The following is a 19,994-nucleotide window of genomic DNA, read 5'->3' on the forward strand; positions in this document are numbered from 1 at the left end:
GCCCTGGAGTATACCTGGAGAGAGTTTCGGGGGTCAACGCCCCCGCGGCTCGGTCTGAGACCAGGCCTCGTGGTGGATCAGGGTCTGATCAACCAGGCTGTTACTACTGGCCGTACGCAAACTGACGTACGAACCACAGCCCGGCTAGTTAGGTACTGACTAGGTGCCTGTCCAGCGCCTTCTTGAAGACAGCCAAGGGTCTATTGGTAATCAGCCTTATGTATGCTGGGAGGCAGATGAACAGCCTTGTGTTGTCTCTCTGTGTACTCGTGGCGCCCCTGCTTTTCATTGGGAGAATGTTGCATCTCCTGCCGAGCCTTTGCTTTCACAGGGAGTGATTTTCATGTGCAAGATTGGTACCAATCCCTCTATATATTATCTTGTATCTCTCTCGCCTGCGTTCCAGGGAATACAAATCAAGGGACTTGAACCGTTCCCAGTAATTTAGGGGCCTCATCGTACTTATGTGTGCCGTGAAAGTTCTTTGTACACTCTCCAGGTCAATAATTTCGCCTGCCTTAAAGGGGGGCAGTTAGTGTACAGCAGTATTCCTGCCTAGAGAGAACAAGCGATTTGAAGAGAATCATCATGGGCTTGGCATCCCTAGTTTTGAAGGTTCTCGTTATCCATCCTATCATTTTCCTAGCAGATGCAGTAGATACATTGTTGTGGTCTTTGAAGGTGAGAGTGGTTTAGCGCTTCTTTTTGCTTATAATAATAATAATTTGAAGGTGAGATCTTGACATTATCACTCCCAGGACCTTCACATTACTTTTTCACTCTACTGTATTGTTAGAATTTGTCGTACACCCTGATACAGTTTTAATTTCCTCAAGTTTTCCATATCTGAGTAGTTGAAATTTCTCTTCGTTAAACTTACATTGTTTTGAGTGTCCCATTTGAAGATTTGGTTGATGTCCGCTTGACTTATATACAACCACAATGACAGGGTTTTGTTTTTCAATCTTTACCGCCAAAACTTCAACTACATCATTTGAGGTGTTTAGTTCTGAGCAAATGAGCGACTCTGTGACATACAAGCCAACCTCCCCTTGTTGCCTGTTTAGTCTGTCGCATCTGAATAGGTTATAACCTGGGATCCATATTTCGCTGTCAAAAATGATCCTTTATGTGGATCTTCCTCAACATAGGCCTCGCTCTGAGAACCTCAGTGAAGGCCCCGCCCTGAGGCCCTCAGCGTAGGCCTCGCTCTGAAGCCCTCAGTGTAGGCCTGGCTCTGAGGACCTCAGCGTAGGCCTCGCTCTGAAGCCCTCAGCTATGTGGGTTTGTTTATGCCACTAACCAGACACTATTATACACTGTGTTTAGATTGAAGCGTGTGAACAGCAGTACAGATATTATTCATGAGTGTTGCTGGACTACGCCTGTAATGATCTACGTAAACGTTCTTAATTGTAAACACTGTTTATGTCAGATATATCAAAATATATTGTGTGATGTTTGCTACGTCATAGTTTAACTTTCACGCTTTGTACACAATAACTTCCAGTGGCGCTAAAAATCTGATGACCTAATTTTTTTTTATTAACACATCAGCTATTTCCCACTAAGGCAGGGTGACCCGAAAAAAAGAAAAAAACACTTTCATCATTATTCACTCCATCACTGTCTTGCTAGAGGCGCGCCTACACTACATTAAAAAAAAAACTGCAACATATCAACACCCCTCCTTCAGAACGCAGGCACTGTATTTCCCACCTCTAGGACTCAAGTCCCTGAATCTCTCCATAAATGTTACTTTCCTCACACTCCAACATTACATCAAACCATAAAAACACATTTGCCTCCACTCGCTCCTAACACGCTCATGCACGCCTGATAGAAGTCCAAGCCCCTCGTATACAAAATCTCTACAAAATATATAATAATACAAGCATCCTCATGAACTGAGGAAATAAAAACGGGACCGGGGTATGAAACAAACACACATCACTCACTAGAGTTCGGGAGACCTGGGAGTGATGTCAGACTTCATGTTCAGAGAGAGAAATGTCATCTTCGCATCCGCAAGCAACATGATAGGTTGGATAACTAGAACTTTCAAAACGAGATGCTAAGACAGTGATAATACTTTTCAGTCACTCGTTCTCTATCGGTTGGAATATTGCTGTGTACAAACTGCACCCTTCAAGGCAGGCTAAATTGCAAAACAGGAAAATGTGCAGCGAACCTTCACAGCTATTTTTTACTGGAATCGATTTCAGCAAATAATTGAAAAGGTACCACGACTCTTCAACCCCCCCCCCTTTATACATAAGATTACCAACAAAGCCCTAGCTGTCTTCAATAGGGAACTCGAAAAATTCCTCAAGTCACTTTCTGATCAGTCGGGTTGCTGCGGCACCAACAGCCTGATCGATCAGTGTAGCAACCAGTAGGCCTGGTCTGGGATCAATGTAGCAACCAGTAAGCCTGGTCTGGGATCAGCGCAGCAACCAGTAGGCCTGGTCTGGGAGCAGTGTAGCAACCAGTAGGCCTGGTCTGGGATTAGTGCAACAACCAGTAGGCCTGATCTGGGATCAGTGCAGCAACCAGTAGGCCTGGTCTGGGATCAGTGCAGCAACCAGTAGGCCTGGTCTGAGATCAGTGTAGCAACCAGTAGGCCTGGTCTGGGATCAGTGTAGCAACCAGTAGGCCTGGTCTGGGATCAGTGTAGCAACCAGTAGGCCTGGTCTGGGATCAGTGTAGCAACAAGTAGGCCTGGTCTGGGATCAGTGTAGCAACCAGTAGGCCTAGTCTGGGATCAGTGTAGCAACCAGTAGGCCTGGTCTGGGATCAGTGTAGCAACCAGTAGGCCTGGTCTGGGATCAGTGTAGCAACCAGTAGGCCTGGTCTGGGATCAGTGTAGCAACCAGTAGGCCGGGTCGGGGATCAGTGTAGCAACCAGTAGGCCGGGTCTGGGATCAGTGTAGCAACCAGTAGGCCGGGTCGGGGATCAGTGTAGCAACCAGTAGGCCGGGTCTGGGATCAGTGTAGCAACCAGTAGGCCGGGTCTGGGATCAGTGTAGCAACCAGTAGGCCGGGTCTGGGATCAGTGTAGCAACCAGTAGGCCGGGTCTGGGATCAGTGTAGCAACCAGTAGGCCGGGTCTGGGATCAGTGTAGCAACCAGTAGGCCGGGTCTGGGATCAGTGTAGCAACCAGTAGGCCGGGTCTGGGATCAGTGTAGCAACCAGTAGGCCGGGTCTGGGATCAGTGTAGCAACCAGTAGGCCGGGTCTGGGATCAGTGTAGCAACCAGTAGGCCGGGTCGGGGATCAGTGTAGCAACCAGTAGGCCGGGTCTGGGATCAGTGTAGCAACCAGTAGGCCTGGTCTGGGATCAGTGTAGCAACCAGTAGGCCTTGTCTGGGATCAGTGTAGCAACCAGTAGGCCGGGTCTGGGATCAGTGCAGCAACCAGTAGGCCTGGTCTGGGATCAGTGTAGCAACCAGTAGGCCGGGTCTGGGATCAGTGTAGCAACCAGTAGGCCTGGTCTGGGATCAGTGTAGCAACCAGTAGGCCTGGTCTGGGATCAGTGTAGCAACCAGTAGGCCTGGTCTGGGATCAGTGTAGCAACCAGTAGGCCGGGTCTGGGATCAGTGTAGCAACCAGTAGGCCTGGTCTGGGATCAGTGTAGCAACCAGTAGGCCGGGTCTGGAATCAGTGTAGCAACCAGTAGGCCGGGTCTGGGATCAGCGTAGCAACCAGTAGGCCGGGTCTGGGATCAGTGTAGCAACCAGTAGGCCGGGTCTGGGATCAGTGTAGCAACCAGTAGGCCGGGTCTGGGATCAGTGTAGCAACCAGTAGGCCGGGTCTGGGATCAGTGTAGCAACCAGTAGGCCGGGTCTGGGATCAGTGTAGCAACCAGTAGGCCTGGTCTGGGATCAGTGTAGCAACCAGTAGGCCGGGTCTGGAATCAGTGTAGCAACCAGTAGGCCTGGTCTGGGATCAGTGTAGCAACCAGTAGGCCGGGTCTGGGATCAGTGTAGCAACCAGTAGGCCGGGTCTGGGATCAGTGTAGCAACCAGTAGGCCTGGTCTGGGATCAGTGTAGCAACCAGTAGGCCGGGTCTGGGATCAGTGTAGCAACCAGTAGGCCGGGTCTGGGATCAGACCATGGAAGCAGTGACCTCCGGAAGCGAGTCAAGTAACCTACACATCTGAGGGATGAACCAAGGCTTCCTGCCATATACCAAACAAATGCGCAACTTAATGCTTTTTTTGTCAAGATCATGAAATTTTAAATTGCCATTTGTGTTAAGTGACCATCTGTTAAATTGCCATCTGTGTTAAGTGACTATCTGTTAAATTGCCATCTGTGTTAAGTGACCATCTGTTAAATTGCCATCTGTGTTAAGTGACCATCTGTTAAATTGCCATCTGTGTTAAGTGACCATCTGTTAAATTGCCATCTGTGTAAAGTGACCATCTGTTAAATTGCCATCTGTGTTAAGTGACCATCTGTTAAATTGCCATCTGTGTTAAGTGACCATCTGTTAAATTGCCATCTGTGTTAAGTGACCATCTGTTAAATTGCCATCTGTGTTAAGTGACCATCTGTTAAATTGCCATCTGTGTTAAGTGACCATCTGTTAAATTGCCATCTGTGTTAAGTGACCATCTGTTAAATTGCCATCTGTGTTAAGTGACCATCTGTTAAATTGCCATCTGTGTTAAGTGACCATCTATTAAATTGCCATCTGTGTTAAGTGACCATCTGTTAAATTGCCATCTGTGTTAAGTGACCATCTGTTAAATTGCCATCTGTGTTAAGTGACCATCTGTTAAATTGCCATCTGTGTTAAGTGACCATCTGTTAAATTGCCATCTGTGTTAAGTGACCATCTGTTTGAAAGCTTCAACAGGGCAACAACATACCAATAGATCACCCAATTTACACTATCATATTTAGAAGAATTAGATTCCAATGTTATCATTACAATGATAACATATACCGTCAGGTGAGGAATTAGACACACGTGCAGTACCTTGGTATATTTATTTGAATATTCCCAGGTGTTGCGCCATTAGTTTAATATCTATTATGCACCCCATAGCGACCCTAGTAAAAAGATTACGGTGTGTTGAATAAGATTTCGTTCGGATTTTTAACCCCGGAGGGTTAGCCACCCAGGATAACCCAAGAAAGTCAGTGCGTCATCGAGGATTGTCTAACTTATTTCCATTGGGGTCCTTAATCTTGTCCCCCAGGATGCGACCCACACCAGTCGACTAACACCCAGGTACCTATTTGCTGCTAGGTGAACAGGACAACAGGTGTAAGGAAACGTGTCGGAATGTTTCCACCCGCCGGGAATTGAACCCGGGCACTCCGTGTGTGAAGCGGGAGCTTTAGCCACCAGGCCACCTCACTCCAGTGCTACTCCAGAGCAATAGTAATAACAATGACTTCCCATGTAAACACACTGTATTGGGATTTTTTTGTGAACTGCCGCCTAAACTGCAGCTGATTTAGCTAAAACTGTTGACACAGACATCCCGAGATATTAACTCAGTCACGCCAGTGGCTCATACCTGGAGACAGTTCCGGGGGTCAACGTCCCCGCGGCCCGGTCTGTGACCAGGCCTCATGGTGGATTAGGGCCTGATCAACCAGGTTATTACTGCTGGAATTTATGTAATACCTAACTGTACAAAGCAAGTCAACTTACTTGAATGAAGTAGAGCTACACTTCCATACTCTCAGTAATGACGAACTTGGGTGTTGTACATCCACCAAAATCTTCCAGCAAAAGTTCTCAACCCACGCTTCAGCAGAAAGACTGGCCAATGATGCTGACAGAAACGTAGATCCAGTTCGCTGGGGCTTGTCATGATACTAGTAGGTATCCTCGGTGTTTGAGGAAGCTTCGTTGTTCTACTAGTTCCTCTACACAAGCAAGTTATGCCGGTTTCCTGGCTACTAAATTAACACACATGAACCCGGTGACTTGTGAATCGTAACTAAATAATTAACGTCTCCTAAGTGATTTTGTTCGAATTTGAAACGCTGGCTAACTATCTAATACTATTATATTTGACCTTTTCTTAACTATTTTAGGTCCTAAAACTGTATTAATATTTCCTAAGTTTATTTTGTACTTTGTGTAACTACGTAAATCTTCTTAGAAAGATAATTATTATGTACAAATGTTATGTAAGTGGGTATGTTAAGGGCTCCTAAAGCTTATACATTATAAACGTTTTGTGGAATATTTTGGTAGTCCAAATAGTTTCAATATTCTGGCTGTCACATCCAGCACAAACCGGGATTCATCCGTGATTCTATCTACCCTTGTCCCTGGGCTGGAGCTCAAGACCGTCTCCTAGACGTTGCCATGAAACGTCTGAAAATTGGACGCAGTCAGCCACAGCACTTCTCTTCCGGCTGTCCTTGATATCCTGTGCAAGAGCAAGACTTTCTCCCTTATCGTCCTCGGGTTTACCCTGTCCACACCAGACTCTGAGAACTTGGCCCCAGACGGTGACGTCCATGTACGACGTGTTACATGTTGTTTCCTTTACCCCTCAGGCAGGCTGGGGCAACATCGAAGTTACCGTCCAGACACCAGACTTCTGGAAACAAGTTGGGCAGTATTTATTCTACCGTCCAGACACCAGACTTCTGGAAACAAGTTGGGCGGTATTTATTCTACCGTCCAGACACCAGACTTTTGGAAACAAGTTGGGCAGTATTTATTCTACCGTCCAGACACCAGAATTTAGTCATACACCGGAAACATCACTTAGTTGTTTCTTTAACAATAAAAATAAACTCAGGTCATGATCACAATGGAAAAATGTACTTGATACTTCGTGTATTATTATTATTAAGTATTATGTTTGTCAGGGAACAGGAAGAGTGTTTCTTAAAGTGAGTCTTAGTTGTATGATGACCCACAGCTGGAGCTTGTGGTCATCTGGCCGAGACCTTCCACTGGCTTACCATTCCACCATTCTTGAAGTTATTGTGATTATAACCAATTATTATATTATTATTATTAGTGGTAGCAGTAATATTTTTATTGTTATTATTATCCTTAGAAGTGGTCGTAATTCTACTATTATTATTATTGTTATATAAAGCGGTAAACCCCTGCGGGTTATTAAGCACAAGTAATGCTGTGTTAAAATTTCACAAACTGACGTTGTAGTGTAGAAAAATAATCTATAATAACAATATTATTAGATAAGACACATATGCAACAGTTAGGTATCTTTATTTCGAAACGTTTCGCCTACACAGTAGGCTTCTTCAGTCGATGAAAAAGTTTTATTCTGAGAGTCAAAAAAAAAAAATAAATAAATAACCCAAGCTAACCTAACTTAAAATTTAACTAATAATTTCGGTTAATATGTTAGATTGACTCGTTATTTTTTGGTTACCGGGGCAAAACAAACTTTTTTTTCCATGGGTCCACAAAATAACCGTCCACACTGCCCAGTACACTGAAAATTGAAGAATTTAATAACCAATCATGCTGTATAGTCCTTGTGGCTTAGCGCTTCTTTTTGATTATAATAATAATAATAATAACCAATCACTGGACTCAAAACAAAGGACTTCTCTTTATTAGCCTATTATTTTTATTATACATACATTATTTTATATTTGGAAGAGCGTTTAAGGCAGTGAATGAAACAACTCTGCAGTGATATTAATTCATATATTTCATCATATACAAAACAGTAACTTGTGCCACAATAACGTAAATATATTAACAGTTTTTAAAGTGGTGGACTGGTAAGCCAGTGGAAGGCCTCGGTCAGATGACTAAGAACTCCAGTGGTGGATCATCATCTAAGACCCGCGTCAGGAACACTTGTCCTGTTTCCTGACCAGGATAACCCTAAGAAAGTGCGTCATCGAGGAGTCTAACTCAATTCCATTGGGGTCCTCAATCTTGTCCACCAGGATGCGACCTTCACTAGTCGACTAACACCCAGGTACCTATCTACTGCTAGGTGAACAGGACAACAGGTGCAAGGAAACACATCGAAATTTTTCCACCCGCCGGGAATCGAACCCGGGCCCGCGGTGTGTGAAGTGAGAGCTTTAGCCACTAGGCCACCAATGTCTACATAGGTCTAGAACACAATGGTAGTGATGTATTTACATGAAAACATAAGAATGGAGGCACACTGAAGCAAGCCTTCTCAAAACCAACCATTCCCAAGTTTATATATGTTCTTGATTTAAGGAATCACAAGTTACCCTCATCTCTTCTACTTAACACATGTTATTATTTGTTTTTTTTCACCAGGCTCTGTATGATCATAAGGGTCAGTGTTTTATATGTGAATATTATAATATTGCAGAGGAAGGTGTATGTAGTCACTGTCTATAACAGTAGTATATATCAGAGGTATATAATACCGAGAAGATGATGTATTAGACGTATATGTAACATATGGGTATTTTTATTCTGTAGACTTTTCGCCAACCAGTGATTTCATCAGTGCAATACAGAAGACTGAAGAGGTAGAAGGTAATTAGTCCCTCAGTCAAGGAGCAGGTGTTCAGTACTGTAGTCTTGCTACCAGTGGTTCAGATTTATCAAGACTGCGGTACTGAACATTAATAAAGCCACTGGTTGGCGACACGTCTACAAAACAGTTACCCAGATGTTGTACATAAGTCTAATTCATAATCTCCTAGAAGTGTTTGTCTTAGTGGGGACTCTAATACTAGTAGCGTTTGTTTTAGTTATACTAGTAGTGTGCGGATGCTATTACTAGTGGTGTTGGGGCACTAGTAGTATTTGGTTCACTTATACTAGTGGTGTGTAGGGGAACTAATTTTTAACTAATGACTGAGGCACGAACAAAGTCAACAGGGACAACACTGCCCAGTCCAACAGAATGTCCCGCTGGTCTGCCGAACTGGTTACCCTGGCTACCAAAACGCTCATGACTACCAAGTCTGCCATGGCTCGCAAGGTTACCATGGCTACCAAAGTTGCCATGGCTACCCAAGTTACTGTGGCTACCATGAGCACCAACACTTCCATGGCGTCTAAAGTTGTCATGGCTACCAAAGTTGCTGTGGCTGTCATGGATACCATGGCTACCAAGGCCACCAATACTTCCATGGCTGCCATGGCGTCTAAAGTTACCATGGCTACCAAAGTTGCTGTGTCTGCCATGGTTACCATGGCTACCATGACCACCAATACTGCCATGGCTCCCATGATTCCCAAGACTCCCTAGACTGCCACGCCCACCAAGGTTGCCATGGCTACCAAGATTACCATGACTACCAAACCGACCACCAGGCCTACCAAACTGGCCACCATGACCGATACTGAGGCCACTGTTGTGATGGTGAACGTGTCCTTGTCCTTGTAAGCGTGTAGCCACGAGGTCAGGCGTAGCCAATGGGGCAGGTGTAGCCAATGGGGTAGGGGTAGACACAGGGTTAGCAGTAACTATGGGTTCAGCTAGTGCCTGGACCACCCCTAACACGGCGCACAACAACAACAGCTGGAAGTAAAAATAACATTAGAACTAATACAAACGTAAGGTATTGCAATAAATGAGACTGACGAGAACCACACACTCAGGGGGTTAAAGTTGTTCCATGTTAATAGAAACAACGGTAAGAGGGTGGAGTTGCGCTGTATATTCGAGACAACGGGAAATTTTGCATAAAAATAAATAAAAACTCGAAAAGACACGGAATCTGTCTGGGGAGAAGTTTTAAAAGGAACTGAAAATTTGATTTCAGGTGTGATATACCGACCTTTAAATTTCTCTAATGCGAAATTATTAGGGCTTCTAGACATAATGTTGTAATAGTATGAGATTTTTAACTTTAGTCAAATTGACTGGCCTTCTTTAACCTGTAATTTGAGTCAGTTGACTTCATAGATGTAATTCAAGACTGCTTTTTGAAGCAGTTTGTAATACAACCAACCCGAGGCAATAATCTGCTTGATCTAATTTTGTCAGAAAACCCACGTAATTATCTGGAGATCATTGAAGAGCTTAGTGCAAGTGATTACAAGTCTGTTACTTTTAACATTGCCTGGGAATACGAGAATAAGGATAATACAGTACAGGTCCCTGTTTTTCGTAGTTGATTATAATGGACTTAGGGAATAGCTGTCTCTTCTAGATTCGCCGGTACTGCCCCGGTCAGGGTCTTTTCCAGATGGTGCCCCGACCTTGTTTAGAAAGGATGTGAGAAAGTACTGGTTTGGAAATATAGTAGTCGAAGAGTGGAACAGTCCGTCTAGCAGGGTCAGTGAAGCTAAAACCTTGGGTAGCTTAAAAAATAGGTTGGATGCATACATGAGTGAGAGGGGGTTGGATTTTAGTGGGACTTGCACAATATGTCTATGGAGCATCCAACAAAATAAGTGGACTCTTGGATGTTGCTGGTGCCAGACTCCGGTTGGGTTACCAGTATCTCTGGGAGGTTAAATAACCACCACCAGATGATGTAGACCAAACTAAATCTAAACTTTGTCAGATGGACAATTTTCACACCTTGCGCCATTATGTGCTGGAATGCTATAAAATTAATGAATTCAGAGACAGCTTAGAAATGTTCAAGAAATGTCAGATCATTTTATCCACAATGGCCTATTACCAGCCATTCTAGAAAAATACCCTAACTTTACACATTGTAAATAACACATAACCCACTTTTTTCAAGCATACCTTGCTAAAATATGTTGTGTGTGCGTACTCACCTAGTTGTGGTTGCAGGGGTCAAGTGATAGCTCCTGGCCCCGCCTCTTCACTGATCGCTACTAGGTCACTCTCCCTGAACCGTGAGCTTTATCATACCTCTGCTTAAAGCTATGTATGGATCCTGCCTCCACTACATCTCTTCCCAAACTATTCCACTTACTGGCTACTCTGTGGCTGAAGAAATACTTCCTAACATCCCTGTGATTCATCTGTGTCTTCAACTTCCAACTGTGTCCCCTTGTTACTGTGTCCAATCTCTGGAACATCCTGTCTTTGTCCACCTTGTCAATTCCTCTCAGTATTTTGTATGTCGTTATCATGTCCCAGCTATCTCTCTTGTCCTCCAGTGTCGTCAGGTTGACTTTCCTTAACCTCTCCTCGTAGGACATACCTCTTAGCTCTGGGACTAGTCTTGTTGCAAACCTTTGCACTTTCTCTAGTTTCTTTATGTGCTTGGCTAGGTGTGGGTTCCAAACTGGTGCCGCATACTCCAATATGGGCCTAACGTACACGGTGAACAGGGTCCTGAACGATTCCTTATTAAGATGTCAGAATGCTGTTCTGAGGTTTGCCAGGCGCCCATATGCTGCAGCAGTTATTTGGTTGATGTGCGCTTCAGATGTGTCTGGTGTTGTGTGTGTGTGTGTGTGTGTGTGTAACCTAATTCACATCCGCATAAATAACTCATTGCGATTGTAACCAGATATAAATATGTAAATTGATCATTACTACTGTAACCTGTGTAGTCTGCGGCCCCAGTCCCTGGACCCATTATCTGCCAAAGATGGGTATGGGGGACATAATAAAAACATTAAACTAACCCTCCAAACACGTATTTCTCAACACTAATACACTAGCAGAATGAACAATTTAAGAACGCCTGTGTTTTACACCGAAATTCCCACAAGCATTTAAGTAGAGTCGCAATGTTCATTGGCATGGAAGAAGACACTTTGAGTCGCACCATCTTACAATCATCACTCATCTGTATATCCAACAAAAAAAATGGATAATTATTAAATGGTTATAACTATGACCATAATTTTTAAAGGGGTGAACCGGTAAGCTAGCGGAAGACTTCGGTCAAATAACCAAAAGCTCGAACGGTGGATCATCATCCGACTAAGACCCGCGTAAGGAAAATGTTTTCTGACGAACCTTACCTAACCTAACCTGTATGTCCAACAATTTTAACATACATGGCTTTTACAACATACCTGGAGTTTACCTGGAGAGTTCCGGGGGTCAACGCCCCCGCGGCCCGGTCTGTGACCAGGCCTCCTGGTGGATCAGAGCCTGATCAACCAGGCTGTTGCTGCTGGCTGCACGCAAACCAACGTACGAGCCACAGCCCGGCTGGTCAGGAACCGACTTTAGGTGCTTGTCCAGTGCCAGCTTGAAGACTGCCAGGGGTCTGTTGGTAATCCCCCTTATGTATGCTGGGAGACAGTTGAACAGTCTCGGGCCCCTGACACTTATTGCATGGTCTCTTAACGTGCTAGTGACACCCCTGCTTTTCATTGGGGGGATGTTGCATCGTCTGCCAAGTCTTTTGCTTTCGTAGTGAGTGATTTTCGTGTGCAAGTTCGGTACTAGTCCCTCTAGGATTTTCCAGGTGTATATAATCATGTATCTCTCCCGCCTGCATTCCAGGGAATACAGGTTTAGGAACCTCAAGCGCTCCCAGTAATTGAGGTGTTTTATCTCCGTTATGCGCACCGTGAAGGTTCTCTGTACATTTTCTAGGTCAGCAATTTCACCTGCCTGAAAGGTGGTGTTAGTGTGCAGCAATATTCCAGCCTAGATAGAACAAGTGACCTGAAGAGTGTCATCATGGGCTTGGCCTCCCTAGTTTTGAAGGTTCTCATTATCCATCCTGTCATTTTTCTAGCAGATGCGATTGATACAATGTTATGGTCCTTGAAGGTGAGATCCTCCAACATGATCACTCCCAGGTCTTTGACGTTGGTGTTTCGTTCTATTTTGTGGCTAAAATTTGTTTTGTACTCTGATGAAGATTTAATTTCCTCGTGTTTACCATATCTGAGTAATTGAAATTTCTCATCGTTGAACTTCATATTGTTTTCTGCAGCCCACTGAAAGATTTGGTTGATGTCCGCCTGGAGCCTTGCAGTGTCTGCAATGGAAGACACTGTCATGCAGATTCGGGTGTCATCTGCAAAGGAAGACACGGTGCTGTGGCTGACATCCTTGTCTATGTCGGATATGAGGATGAGGAACAAGATGGGAGCGAGTACTGTGCCTTGTGGAACAGAGCTTTTCACCGTAGCTGCCTCGGACTTTACTCTGTCGACGACTACTCTCTGTGTTCTGTAAGTGAGGAAATTATAGATCCATCGACCGACTTTTCCTGTTATTCCTTTAGCACGCATTTTGTGCGCTGAAACTCTTGCTAGGACACTTCTCCATCGTAATCCCACACAGAAACAAACCTACTGACCAAGGTCTGGTCACAATCATAACAAGTTACAAAGGTATTTACAGATTACAGAGGTACGTAATGGGTCCAGGGACTGGGCTCCCAAAGTTTTGGTAGCTGAACTAGGTACAAAGGTAATGAACTCACGAGTTACCTTTGTAACTTGTAACTTCATTACCTTTGTAAATTGTGAGTTCATTTCCTTTGTAATTCTGAGTTCATAACCTCTGTAACTTGCTCAGCTATCAAAATTTTGGAGTCCAGTCCCTGGACCCATTATCTTTTGACTACCGCCCACAGAATGGGTATGGGCTGCATAATAAACATATTAAACTAACTAACCCATGCTGGGCAGGTCTTCCTCAAATCCAACTTCAACTTAATATTCCTCACCTGACCCTTCATGCCACTATGTACCCTATATATGCTCACGTACTCTCTGCTCAATGTAGGTCTGATGGTGACCTGATAAAGCCCACTGTGTTAGAGAAGCATTATCAAAAAGCGATTGCATTATACTACATTTATGTCTACTTTTCCATCCTGTGTGATGCTAGTCAGGAAAAACATCCTGCACGATGAAGTACGACAGGGAAAACATCCTGCTACCTCTGTTCACCTTGCAGTAAGTAGGTACCTAGGTGTTAGTCGACTGTTGTGGGTCGCATCCTGGGAACAAGATTAATCTATGTTGCCCGAAATGCTCTACATAACCAGAGACTTCGTATATAGTATGACAATGATGTCAGCTAAGTCAGTATTAGTTGTATCATGTACTTGTAGAAATGAAGATGATGTAGTAGATGTTGTTTAAACTTAATCACCCAGCTTGGCTTTGTGTCAAGAAGCTAACATTGAACTTTCACCGAACAGAAACACGCAGCCCTGGCGTGTTCCCAGACCTATCTTGCTACCGTCACAAAGCCAGAGTTCGCGTGAAGGTCAACGTGTGGGGCAAGTTAGACAGCCGTTGCGTGCCCACAAGCCTGACTTGTTACTGGTGTGAAGGTCAGCGTGTAGGGCAGGTTCTGAGACCAGCTCACACCAGATACCAAGACTACCTTCTGAGTGGACATGCTCGTGCCTCACCCTACCCAGGGTACACTCGCTACACTCTTAAGGGGCACCTAAGTCTTCCAATGATATGCTCATTTTTCTACTATAATCTACCTTGTCCATAATTACTATAGCATTTGCTTTGTTTCGTGAGGTGAAGTCTAGGATCTTTCCTTAATTGATGGTATAACTTAATAAATCTTTGATAATTATGTTGCTCAGATCTCTACAACAACAATTGTCATCAAAGATTTGTAAAGTTATACCATGAATTAAGGAAAGATCCTGGACTTCACCTTACGAAACATACAAAGCAAATGTGATAGTAATTATGTGTGGAAAATTGCATTTATCTGAATGTAACTCATTATGTACATAACAGTAAATGATAACAAAGATAATTATTATTTATCAGAGTTACATAGACAAGTAGGAATTTGGGATACCTAGGTCGCAAAAAATGTCCCCCTTCGATACCTACCACTGTCATATCCACAAGTTGCTCTAGACCTATTAATTTTAAATAAAAGATACATCACCAGGAATTCTGGTAAATATATAAATTTGTGGACTGTATATTAAATTAATAAAGGATTATATATATACACATATACATAACAGAAGGAGAATATATCTTAATAACACTCACCAATTTGACAGGAGATTAAGGTGTATCATACTCAGAAAACCTCACTGTCTACATTTATGATAATAATACTGGCCAGAACTATTTTGGAAAATTACATTTATCTGAATGTATCATTATGTACATAACAGTAAATGAACAAAGATAATTATTATTTATCAGTTAGACAAGTAGGAATTTGGGACACCTAGGTCGCAAAAAATGTCCCCCTTCAATACCACTGTCATATCCACAAGTTGCTCTGGACCTATTAATTATAAATGAAATATACATACACCAGGAATTCTGGTAGATATATAAATTTGTCGACTGTACATTAAAATTAAAAAATTATTATATATAAACACATTTACATAACAGAAGGAAAATATCTTAATAGCACTCACCAATTTGACTGGAGATTAATGTGTCATGTACAGGACCCGCCCTTTTGCCTACATTTATGAAAAATTTACTGGCCAGAATTTAAACATAAATCAGACAGCTTATCTGAGGTTCCTGGAGTTGTCCTGTCCTGTCGCCTGATACTCAAATTATGCAAGAATGCACATCCAACAATTTCGGCTCCTATTTGAGAGGTGTCAGCCCAATTTTAACCTCTAGAGCACGAAAATTCTTCCGATTTCACTAACTCTGTTGACCAGTTCAAACAACAATGGCGACTGTCTTCTGCACGGACGCAGGCTCAGTTTCCCATTTTCTATGACATAAATATTATTAAATACAGTATGGCCATCTATTTACATATAACTACTGTATTTCTGGAAAATATATACAGTATTTTCCACAACTATAAACATAATATAGACATGACTTAGCTGGGGTTTCTGGAGTTGTCTTGTCCAGTCGCCTGATATCTCAAGTTATGCAGGAATGCACATCCAACAATTTTGCCTCCTATTTGAGAGGTGTCAACCCAATTTTACCTCTAGAGCACGAAAATTCTTCCGATTTCACTAACTTTCTGTTGATCAGCTCAAACAGCAATGGCGAGTCCCTTCTGCGCAGGCGCAGTTTCCCATTTTCGATAATATAATTTTTATTAAATACAATATAGGCCATCTATTTACCTATAAATTACCGTATTTCCGGAAAATATACAGTATTTTCCACATTATGGATAAGGTAGATTATAATGGAAAAATGAACATGTTATTAGAAGACGAGGGAACTTACCTGCCTCTTAACCACGGCTTCATAAAGCCAACACTCACTATTCTGTCTTATACCACAGCTGCTTGAACAACATGACATCATAAGTAGAGAGAAACAATATAGGTTAGCCTACTGGACCATACTAGGCAGGTCCTTCTTACCACCAGCCGTTCCCACTCGTGTATTTATATATTTTCTGTTACCACACCACACATGAGTAAGACTCAATCTTCTCTTTTACCACAACAAAGCAACACATTGATACCTTGGACCTCAAGCCAGTGACCATATTTGTTACTGCAAGAGAGAGACTGGAGGAATCACAGTTTGGATTACCATTATTTAGATGTATTAGCCTCTCGTATTAGTTGGCTTTGCGGTGTCTAGAAACAATAGTATTTCTATTTCTAAGCCTAGTTTCATCCGAGGCGTCATTGAAACTGTTTAATACCTTAGTGGTATGTGCATGGGTCATGAAAAATTGTTTTAGTAAGTTTATCTAGACACAGATACACTGGCGTACAATTATCATACATAGGAACATGTGTGAATTACCTAAGATAACCCAAAAAAAGTCAGACAAAGTGACTTATTTCCATTGGGATCCTTATTTTCAAAAACTTTTTTTTTATCATTTTCAGCGTGAACATTTCGCCAACACCCTATACATACATACATACATACATATATATATATATATATATATATATATATATATATATATATATATATATATATATATATATATATATATATATATATATATATATATATATATATATACACTCCAGGTATATATATTAATCAATATCAATATACAAATTTAGCAGTCCTGAAAAAAAAAAAGTTTAAAAATCTGTAGGTACAGAGAGCAACCAACCTGCATCATGGTGAGTGTATAACCAAGCTTCTTGTTCCAGGTAATTCCTGAGACCTGTCTAATTCTAATTCTATTTGGTCGAGGTATTTATCCTGGGGATGAGAGGAGGAGCCTCTGAGTTGCCACAGTCGACAGATGATTTACAATTTTAAGCTTTAAAGTGAGTTCCTGTTTGAACATAAGAACATAAGAACGAAGGAACACTGCAGCAGGCCTACTGGCCCATGCGAGGCAGGTCCAAGTCTCCTACCGGCTTAAGCCAATGCACCCAACCTAGTCAGGTCAGGTCACATTGACTTAAGGGAGGAACACGGCAACCGACCTGGTAGCACAAGCTATCATGTCCAACTCACACCCACCCACATCCACTCATGTATTTATCCAACCTATTTTTAAAGCTACACAACGTTCTGGCCTCTATAACTGTACTTGGGAGTTTGTTCCACTCATCCACAACTCTATTACCAAACCAGTACTTTCCTATATCCTTCCCGAATCTGAATTTTTCCAACTTAAAACCATTGCTGCGAGTCCTGTCTAGGCTAGATATTTTCAGCACACTATTTACATCCCCTTTATTTATTCCTATCTTCCATTTATACACCTCAATCATATCCCACCTAATTCTACGTCTTTCTAGAGAGTGCAGATTCAGGGCCCTTAGTCTACCCTCATAGGGAAGGTTTCAGATACATGGGATCAACTTTGTCATCCTCCTTTGTACATTTTCCAGAGCATTTATATCCATTCTGTAATACGGTGACCAAAACTGTGCAGCATAATCTAAATGAGGCCTAACCAAGGATGTATAGAGTTGAAGAAAAACCTGAGGACTCCTATTATTTATGCTTCTTGATATGAAGCCAAGGATTCTATTAGCTTTATTGCGAACACTTATGCACTGTTGTCTTGGTTTCAGATTACTTCTAACCAGAACTCCTAAATCTTTTTCGCAATCCGTAATATTAAGATCTACATTATTTAGTTTATATGTGGCATGGTTATTGTCCTGTCCAACATTTAGAACTTTGCATTTGTCTATATTAAACTGCATCTGCCACTTCTCCGACCACTTCATCAGTCTATTCAAATCTTCCTGGAGTGCTCTAATGTCCTCTTGAGAATAAATTCGACGGCCTATTTTGGTGTCATCGGCAAACTTGGTGATGTCGCTCTTTATGCCCTCATCTATGTCGTTTATGTAGATTGTGAACAGCAGGTGGCCCAACACTGACCCCTGTGGAACACCGCTCGTGACGCTTCCCCACTCTGATTTCTCCCCATTTATGCAAACTCTCTGCTGCCTATTTGTCAACCATGCCTCTATCCAGGAAAAATTTTCTCCTATTCCATGTGCCTTAATTTTCCTCAATAGTCTCTGATGTGAGACCCTGTCAAAAGCCTTACTGAAGTCCATATACACAATATTATATTCATTACCATGATCTACCTCCTCAAATACCTTAGTGAAAAAAGTTAATAAATTCGTAAGGCAGGAACGCCCCTTTGTAAAACCATGCTGAGATTCGTTAATTAATTTATGCTTTTCAAGGTGGCTACGAACTGCCTCGGCAATTATTGATTCCATAAATTTTCCCACCTCAATTACTGGGAGCGCTTGAGGTTCCTAAACCAGTATTCCCTGGAACGCAGGAGGGAGAGATACATGATTATATACACCTGGAAAATCCTAGAGGGACTAGTACCGAACTTGCACACGAAAATCACTCACTACGAAAGCAAAAGACTTGGCAGACGATGCACCATCCCCCCAATGAAAAGCAGGGGTGTCACTAGCACGTTAAGAGACCATACAATAAGTGTCAGGGGCCCGAGACTGTTCAACTGTCTCCCAGCATACATAAGGGGGATTACCAACAGACCCCTGGCAGTCTTCAAGCTGGCACTGGACAAGCACCTAAAGTCAGTTCCTGATCAGCCGGGCTGTGGCTCGTACATTGGTTTGCGTGCAGCCAGCAGCAACAGCCTGGCTGATCAGGCTCTGATCCACCAGGAGGCCTGGTCACAGACCGGGCCGCGGGGGCGTTGACCCCCGGAACTCTCTCCAGGTAAACTATGGAGGTTAGGCTTATTGGTCTATAGTTCGAAGCTAAGGACCTGTCACCTGCTTTGAAAATAGGTATCACATTTGCCATTTTCCACTTATCTGGCACCATGCCAGTTTGTAGTGATATGTTGAAAAGATTAGCCAAAGGTTTGCTAAGCTCCTCTTTACATTCCTTTAGAACCCTTGCATACAGTTCATCATGGCCTGGGGATTTGTTAGGTTTTAATTTATCTATTTGCCTAAGGACCATGTCACTTGTGACCCTAATCGTGCACAGTTTATTATCGTCCTGTTCTACATAATTTATCATTTCTGGAATATCGCTGGTATCCTCCTGTGTAAAAACTGAGAGGAAGTATGTGTTAAAAATTCTACACATTTCCTTATCACTGTCAGTGAGCTGACCCGAGGAACTTGAGTGGGCCTATCTTGTCCCTGATCTTACTTCTGTATACCTGAAAGAATCATTTTGGGTTAGTCTTCGATTCTCTTGCAACTTTAACCTCATAATCTCTTTTTGCTTTTCTAATTCCCTTTTTTATTTCTCTCTTTAACTGAATATATCGATTTCTTAATTGCCCCTCTCCTCTTTTGATTTGCCTATATATGCCTCTCTTTTGACCAATCAGATATTTTAATCTATTGTTCATCCATTTAGGATAATTTTTGTTTGATCTGATTTCCCTATTTGGAACATAATTTGACTGAGCAGCTAGAACTATGCCCTGGAAAGCGTCATATCGGCAACCATCGCCACCTACCTGACCCTTAGTCAGGTCATTCCAGTTCAGCCCACCTAAGTAATTTTTCAGTCCTATGAAATCAGCCAAGCGAAAGTCAGGGACGGAGACTTGATTGCCATTATTAGGGGAATTCCATGATATATTAAAACTGACTGATTTGTGATCACTTTTCCCGAGCTCATCATTAACCTCAAGATTATTAATTAGTGTTTCCCTACTGGCAAGAACCAAGTCAAGGAGGTTATTTCCCCTAGTTGGCTCTGTCACAAACTGTTTTAAAAAACAATCCTGGATCGTATCAAGAAAGTC

At 42.6% G+C, this 19,994-nt stretch overlaps 1 protein-coding gene across 1 annotated transcript; it reads right to left on the reverse strand.

Moving 5' to 3' along the window:
- Positions 1-7,960: 7,960 nt before the first annotated feature.
- On the reverse strand, positions 7,961-17,000 carry LOC128704281 (uncharacterized). Its single transcript, XM_053799417.2, has 2 exons — positions 16,875-17,000; positions 7,961-9,482 (listed from the first exon to the last, which is right to left on the reverse strand). The coding sequence occupies exons 1-2, from the start codon at positions 16,881-16,883 to the stop codon at positions 8,802-8,804; spliced, it is 690 nt and encodes a 229-aa protein (XP_053655392.1). The 5' UTR covers positions 16,884-17,000; the 3' UTR covers positions 7,961-8,801.
- Between the last annotated feature and the right edge of the window lie 2,994 nt (positions 17,001-19,994).

The sequence above is a fragment of the Cherax quadricarinatus genome, chromosome 84 (assembly GCF_038502225.1).
Source record: "Cherax quadricarinatus isolate ZL_2023a chromosome 84, ASM3850222v1, whole genome shotgun sequence".
Taxonomy (NCBI): domain Eukaryota; kingdom Metazoa; phylum Arthropoda; class Malacostraca; order Decapoda; family Parastacidae; genus Cherax; species Cherax quadricarinatus.